This window comes from Cebus imitator, unplaced genomic scaffold, assembly GCF_001604975.1.
Source record: "Cebus imitator isolate Cc_AM_T3 unplaced genomic scaffold, Cebus_imitator-1.0 Scaffold135, whole genome shotgun sequence".
NCBI lineage: Eukaryota > Metazoa > Chordata > Mammalia > Primates > Cebidae > Cebus > Cebus imitator.
The window spans coordinates 3,865,023-3,872,211 of record NW_016107450.1 but is presented as its reverse complement, the minus strand read 5'-3'; the positions used below and the strand labels follow the sequence as shown (position 1 = coordinate 3,872,211).

General features: G+C 39.7%; 1 protein-coding gene across 1 annotated transcript in view; it reads left to right on the top strand.

Moving 5' to 3' along the window:
- Positions 1-7,189, top strand: part of PATJ (PATJ crumbs cell polarity complex component) — a 413,527-nt gene that overhangs the window by 23,359 nt on the left and 382,979 nt on the right. The window contains exons 4-5 of the mRNA XM_037743097.1: positions 1,688-1,827; positions 4,171-4,366. Of these exons, the coding sequence (XP_037599025.1) occupies positions 1,688-1,827; positions 4,171-4,366 (336 nt within the window). The remainder of the gene's footprint in view (positions 1-1,687; positions 1,828-4,170; positions 4,367-7,189) is intronic.

The window sequence follows — 7,189 nt, the reverse complement described above, 5'->3', positions numbered from 1 at the left end:
AGACAAAGTCTCACTCTGTCAGCAGGCTAGAGTGCAGTGACATGATCTCGACTCCCTGCAACTTCCGCTTCCTGGGTTCAAGCGATTCTCATGCCTCAGCCTGCCAAGTAGCTGGGACTACAGGGCAAACACACCCAGCTAACTTCTGTATTTTTAGTAGAAATGGGGTTTCTCCATATTGGCCAGGATGGTCTTGGTCTCCTGACCTCGTTATCCACCTGCCTCAGCCTCTGAAAGTGCTGGGATTACAGGCGTCAGCCACTGCACCTGTTCAAGACCTGTCTCTTAAAAAACAAATAAATAGCTGGGCGCAGTGGCTCACACCTGTAATCCCAGCACTTTGGGAGGCCAAGTCAGGTGGATTACGAGGTCAGGAGTTTGAGACAAGCCTGGCCGACATGATGAAACCCCATCTCTACTAAAAATACAAAAAATTAACCGGCATGGTGGTAGGTGCCTGTAATCCCAGCTACTCAGGAGGCTGAAGCAGGAGAATCGCTGGAACCCGGGAGGCGGAGGTTGCAGTGAGCTGAGATTGCGCCACTGCACTCAGTCTGGGCGACAAAGTGAGACTCCGTCTTAAAAAAAAAAAAAATAAATAAATAAATAAACTTGAGTTTCACTGTTAAATAGAATCTGTTTAAAGTATGATAATTAAATCATATTCTGGACCTAATTTCTTTTTTAACTTTATAGTTTTATCCCTTTCATTTGACTAATAATTATTTTTATGTGGTGTTTTTTTTTAAATCACATTCATGAAGTTCTCATGTTATAAGTGCAGTTATTAACTAAATCAATAAAATACCTGGCTACCACAGGCGGAACCCATTTAATGCCAGTATATAGTGTAAGTCAGAACCAGCTGGGTTCTGACTTAGGCTATATATATATACTGGCATTTTTGATATATCTAATTTATTTTCCTCATTTAAAAATACGTTTTGCAGCTGGGCCCTGTGGCTCCCATCTGTAGGCTCAGATAGATTGTGCCATTGCACTTCAGCCTGGGCAAATGGGAGTGAGACCTTGCCTCAAAAAAAAAAAAAAAAAAAAAAAAAAAAAGAGGCTGAGGCAGGTGGATCATTTGAGCTCAGGAGTTTGAGACCAGCCTGGGCAACATGGTAAAACCCCGTCTCTACAAAAAATACAAAAATTTGACAGGCATGGTAGCATGTGCCTATAGTCCCAGCTGCCTGTGAGGCTGAGGCAGGAGGATTGCTTGAGCCCAGTAGACAAAGGTTGAAGTGAGCAGAGATCATGCCACTGTACTCCAGCCTGGGCGACAGAGCGAGACCCTGTCTCAATAAAATAAAATAAAATAAATGTACTTTGCATCAAGAGAATTTAGGGAAATTCAATGTAAAAAAGTAATTGAGAGTTTACTGTGGGAAAAGGCATTTTTCTCAGGAATTTCCATCCAGCTTGGGAGTCATCTCATGATGTGAATGAAGTGTGAAAATACCTCTGATTCCCTGAGGTTGCAGAACACTGCACACTTTCTCTTATGGTCTACTGAAAATAATCAAGTGAAAGGATTTCCAGAAATAATTTATTACTGAAATGCTGAGTTTATGTGGTTCTTAGGAGAAGCTGTTTTTATGCTAAGCAATTTCGGTTCTGCAGAAAGGGCGTGTTGGTTAAATGTACATCATTGATTTTTTTTTTTTTAATGCTTTTTCATTAGGGGCGGCACATTGAATATATAGATATAGAACGACCTTCAACTGGAGGTCTTGGATTCAGTGTGGTGGCCCTCAGAAGTCAAAATCTGGGAAAAGTTGATATCTTTGTGAAGGATGTCCAACCAGGGGGCGTAGCAGACAGGTGAGGAAGCTGTTTATTTTCATTTGCTAATTGTTTCCTGATAATTCTGAAAACTATCATAAAGAGAGTGAAAAACTAGTAATAAAAACAGCAACAATAGCGGCTAACATTTGCTTTAGCTTTTGCTATGCATTCATCAGGCCTTTTGCGAATACTCTCCAACACCCTGTGGCAGCAGTTCCACTATATAGGTATCATCATCCTGTTTCATAGATGAGAAAGCTGAGATTCAGAGGTTCAGTGGTCAACCCATCGTCACAGAGCTGTTAACACTGGAGCCATGATGTGATTCCAAGACCATCTGACTGAAAGCTAGCGCTCTGTTATCCACTCTTACAATTAAACATGATATTTTAGCTATGGACTGATCAGTAGGATAGGAATATTGAAATTCTCATTCTGCCTATTATTTGTTTATTATTCTTAAGATTATAACAACATTTTGGTGATCATGTCACTCTACTGATTTATTATTATTATTGTCAATTAAGAGGCCCCTCAAGTTTATGTTATCTCCCATGTTGCATTTACTTTTATTTTTGAAGGGGTATTTGCAAGCCTTCTATTTTGTCTTTGTTTGATTTCCAGTCTTTGGTTTGTTATTCATTTAATAAGTATGCTATTCCAGTGTGCATGTTAGAATAACAGCAACAATGGCAGTATACTATTTTAAGATTCTTAGTAAAATAATATATTTTTGAATTCACATTCTCCATTCATGGGGGATTAATTCTGGTCTCCCCAACTCAGATTTCAAACATTGGGTTTCCATGACTTTTCGTCTTTTTTTTCTGCCATCTAAGGCAGTAATTCTTCAAGAATTGTGATGAGAATGGGTAAACTGGAAGAGGAAGAATATCAATAATGTTTGGGAGATAATAAAATCAAATACAGTAAACCAGGACAGAGTAAATCTTAGGCTATCTTTAGGATATACTTTAACATAATAAGTTAAAGGCTGTGCCCAGAATCTGACCCTTGATAAGATACTAGACTTGTCTAGGCTTCAATTCCATAATATGTAAAATTTACTAAGTACTTTAAAGGTGAAATAAGGATTATGTGAGATGCAAGTACAGCACTTAACATAGTACTTGACTCATAATAAGTGCTCAGTAAATACTATTTTTCTTTAGAGATTTTGCTAATTTCTTTTAAAAATAGTCCTTCCTACCCTTTTTAGCAGTTGGTGGATTGGTGCTTGGGAGAGATTAAAAGGGTTCAGATTGGCCAAGTTTAGCAGCTCATGGCTGTAATCCTAGGACTTTGGGAGTCCAAGACCAGCCTGGGCAACATGGCAAAACCCTGTCTCTACAAAAATTATAAAAGTTAGCTGGGCAAGGGAGTTCACACCTGTAGTCTCAGTTACTCCGGAGGCTGAGGTAGGATAATCACCTGAGTGTAGGAGGTTGAGGCTGCAGTGAGCTACGATTGTGCCATTGCACTTCAGCCAGGGCAAATGGGAGTGAGACCCTGCCTCAAAAAAAAAAAAAAAAAAAAAAAAGGCTCAGCTAGAAATTTGGAAGTAATCTTTATGAATTTTCAAGGAAGGTTTGACCTCTATTGACAAATAGAAGACAAGTAGACAGTGAAGAGGGGGTGAGAGGAGGTTATTGTTATAGTTGAGACTGTTGTTACCCCAGTGTGGTACGGGTAGAGATCAGGTTGGAGGGACTCGGGAGTATTGGGTTCATGCAGTAATGGAGGCAGTGTCCATACTTATGAAACCTTGACGAGGTCCTAAAGATTCTATAGATTGTTTTTCTTTCCTTTTCTTTTCTTCTTTCTTTTTTTTTTTTTTTGAAACAGAGTCTTGCTCTGTCACCCAGGCTACAGTGTAATGGTAGGATCCCGGCTCACCGCAACCTCCATCTCCCGGGTTAAAGCAATTCTTCTGCCTCAGCCTCCTGAGAAGCTGAGATCACAGGCGTGCGCCACAATGCCTGGTTAATTTTTGTATTTTTAGTGGAGATGGGGTTTCACCATGTTGGCCAGGCTGGTCTCAAACTTCTGACCTCATGATCCACCTGCCTCGGCCTCCCAAAGTGCTGGGATTACAGGCGTGAGCCACCACGCCCAGCCTGTTTTTGTTTATTTTTCTAGCCAGATGGCTTTTAAAATGTGTCCTTGTGTTTAAGGATGCATTACCAAATTCGGTGATTAGTTAATAACTTCTGTGAAACCACTCTGAAGGGCTCTGTTATATAATTAAATAATTATTTGATAAATGTACTAAGTGAAGTAGTACCATACGCAACAAACTGCTTAACCTGAATAATCGTTTTTTAAAACTCAGGCTATTAGATCACTTAAAACAAAAATTTCTTTTCTTATGTGATTAAGGGATCAAAGATTAAAGGAAAATGATCAAATATTGGCCATTAATCACACGCCATTGGATCAGAACATTTCCCATCAGCAAGCAATTGCATTATTACAACACCCCACTGGATCTTTGCAACTGATTGTGGCCAGGGAACCGGTCCACACAAAAAGCAGCACTTCTAGCAGCCTGACTGATACCACTCTGCCTGAAACAGTGAGTTGCAAATTTGAAAAAATACTTAATTTTGAATTATGCCATTGATTATAAGAAAAATAAAGACATTTAGAAGGTGTCGTTTTATTTTTTCCTTTTTTTTTGAGATGGAGTTTCACTCTTGTTGACCAGGCTGCAGTGCAGTGGCCAGTGGCATGATCTCAGCTCACTGCAACCTCTGCCTCCTGGATTCAAGCGATTCTCCTGCCTCAGCCTCTCGAGCTGTTGGGACTACAGGCACCTGCCACCACACTTGGCTAATTTTTTGTACTTTTAGTAGAGACGGGGTTTCACCGTGTTGGACAGGCTGGTCTTGAACTCCTGACCTCAAGTGATTTACCCACCTCGGCTTCCCAAAGTGCTGGAATTACAGGCGTGAGCCACTGCACCCAACCGGTTTTACTTTTCATAGTTCGAGAAAGATGATCATATCTTTGAATACAGCATTAGCATATTTAAAGAAGATATTTCATCAACGGTTTTTTTTTTTTTCAATGTCCTATGGGTCTCTTTGTTTAAAATTATTATTTAATACAGAGGCCAAATGGAAGTATTAGGTGTAATTTATTTAGTGATGGAGAGTCTTGTGTTCCTTGGTGATGTAGCCAATTAATTGAGAGTTTTTATTAGAGATTTACTGTTGAGTGTTCAAAGTAAGATTTGATTATTTATTTGAAAAACATTGTTTTTGAAAATTATAAGGGGATTTATGACTAGATTATTGATATTGTAAAATTATAGCAGGCTTTTTTTTCATGTAAAGACACATACTGAACAATTTAAAAGAATAAAAGTATATGTCTTTTTTGGGAACCCTTTTACTTTTTAACATTTTACGGATTTTGGCTTGCATCATCAGAATGAAAGCTAATAAATCTTATTTTCTTATAACACTAAGTGCTGGCTGATTTATTTAATTTTTATGCATTGGGACAAAAGAAAAAACAAGACTGTCTTGGTACAATACAAGGTCACAACAAAAATTAATGTATAGGCATTTTCCCTGTTGCAATCAGCAATATTTATACAGCAGAATTTACGTAATAAATACAGTGAATAAAGTGGGACACTGTTTAACGTATAAAGAACAAGTGCTTTGGAGTTGGGCTTGGATGCATTCAAGTCCATTTCTTCCATATCCTAGTGGTGTCACACCAGGCAGACTCCTTTACCTCATACTTTCGTTTCTTCATCTGTTTCTTGGAACTAATAACAATGTCTAGTTCTCAGAGATGCTGTGAGGCTTGAATGAGAAGTCATGTGAAGAACTAAGCACCATGCCTGGTGCTGAGTGTACATTCTTTGACTGTTAGTTGCTATCAGCTAATGTTAAGTCAGGCATATTATTTTAGCAAACATTATTGTTTCCCAGAATTTATTAAACAATCCCAATATTGCTTTTTATTTAAGACTGCATAGTAACTTTGCAATTTAGTGTAATAGAAAACCTGGCTGGGTATGGTGGTTCACACCTATAATCCCAGCACTTAGAGATTAGGTGAGTTGACTAGGCAGGTGGGTTGCTTGAAGCCAAGAGAATGAGACTAGCCTGGGGAACATAGTCAAATCCCGCCTCTACGGCCAGGCACAGTGGCTCATGCCTGTAATCCTAGCACTTTGCAAGGCTGAGGTGGGCGGATCACCTCAGAGCAGGAGTTTGAGACCAGCCTGGCCAACATGGTGAAACCCTGTCTCTACTAAAAATACAAAGGTTAGCTGAGCTCTCGGGAGGCTGAGGCAGTAGAATGGCTTGAACCCAGGAGGCGGTGGTTGCAGTGAGCTGAGATTGTGCTACTGCACTCCTGCTTGGGCAACAGAGCGAGACTGTGTCTCAAAAACAAACAAACAAACATAACAGCCCACCTGTACAAAAGATAAAAAATTAGCTGGGCCTGGTGATGCATACCTGTAGTTCCAGCTATTTGGGAGGCTGAGGCTGGAGGATGGATGGATCCCAAGAGTTTGAGGCTGACGTGAGCTCTGATCTTGCACTACACTCTAACCTGGGCAACTCAGTGAGGCCTTGTCTCAAGAAAGAAAGAGAGAAAGAGAAAGAGAGAGAGAGAGTAATGAGTATGCTGTAATGATCTTGAGAGGGAGGATATTGCTTTGCAGTTGGATTATTTGAAGTAATACACACTTGTCACAGAAACCTGCTAGCTAGAGGGGAAATGCCCACGTCTTTAGTCTGATTTATATAATCCTATTGCTGATATCTTCAGTGGGGCCTACCTTTCCTCTCCCTTGTAAGAGTCTCCTAAATTCGTCTCTCCACCTTGTGTCCTTCCACCATGATATTCTTCACATTGCTGCCAGATGAATTTTCTTAAATCCCTGCTTTGCTCCTGTCATTTCTCTTCTAAAACCTTTAAATATTTCCACTTAATTACCTAGTTAAATCCAAGCTTTTGACCCTATCTTTCATGCATTCTGTCAGCTGGCCTAGCTTTGTCCTTAAATTTTCTTTTTGCTTGAATGTCTTCCTTTGTAATGCAACTTAAATGCCCCTTTTCCTTGAAGTTTTCTATAGTTCTTAATTGGTTTTGACTTCATATGCTCCCCTCCCCACAAAAATATCTTTATAATATTTGTGATTCTCTCTCAAGCAGACACATATTTATTGGTCCCTACTATGTGCTGGGCACTGTGCTGGACATCAGGCATAGAGTGAGGAATGAGAAATGTCATCTGTGCTCTTAGGGCTATGGTGTCTTATGATCCAGTATCCTGCCTTGTACTTTAATTATTTGTGTTTTAGTTTCTCTCTAATGGATTATAAGATCCCTATGGGCAGGGACTGTATGATTATCTCTGTCTGTATAT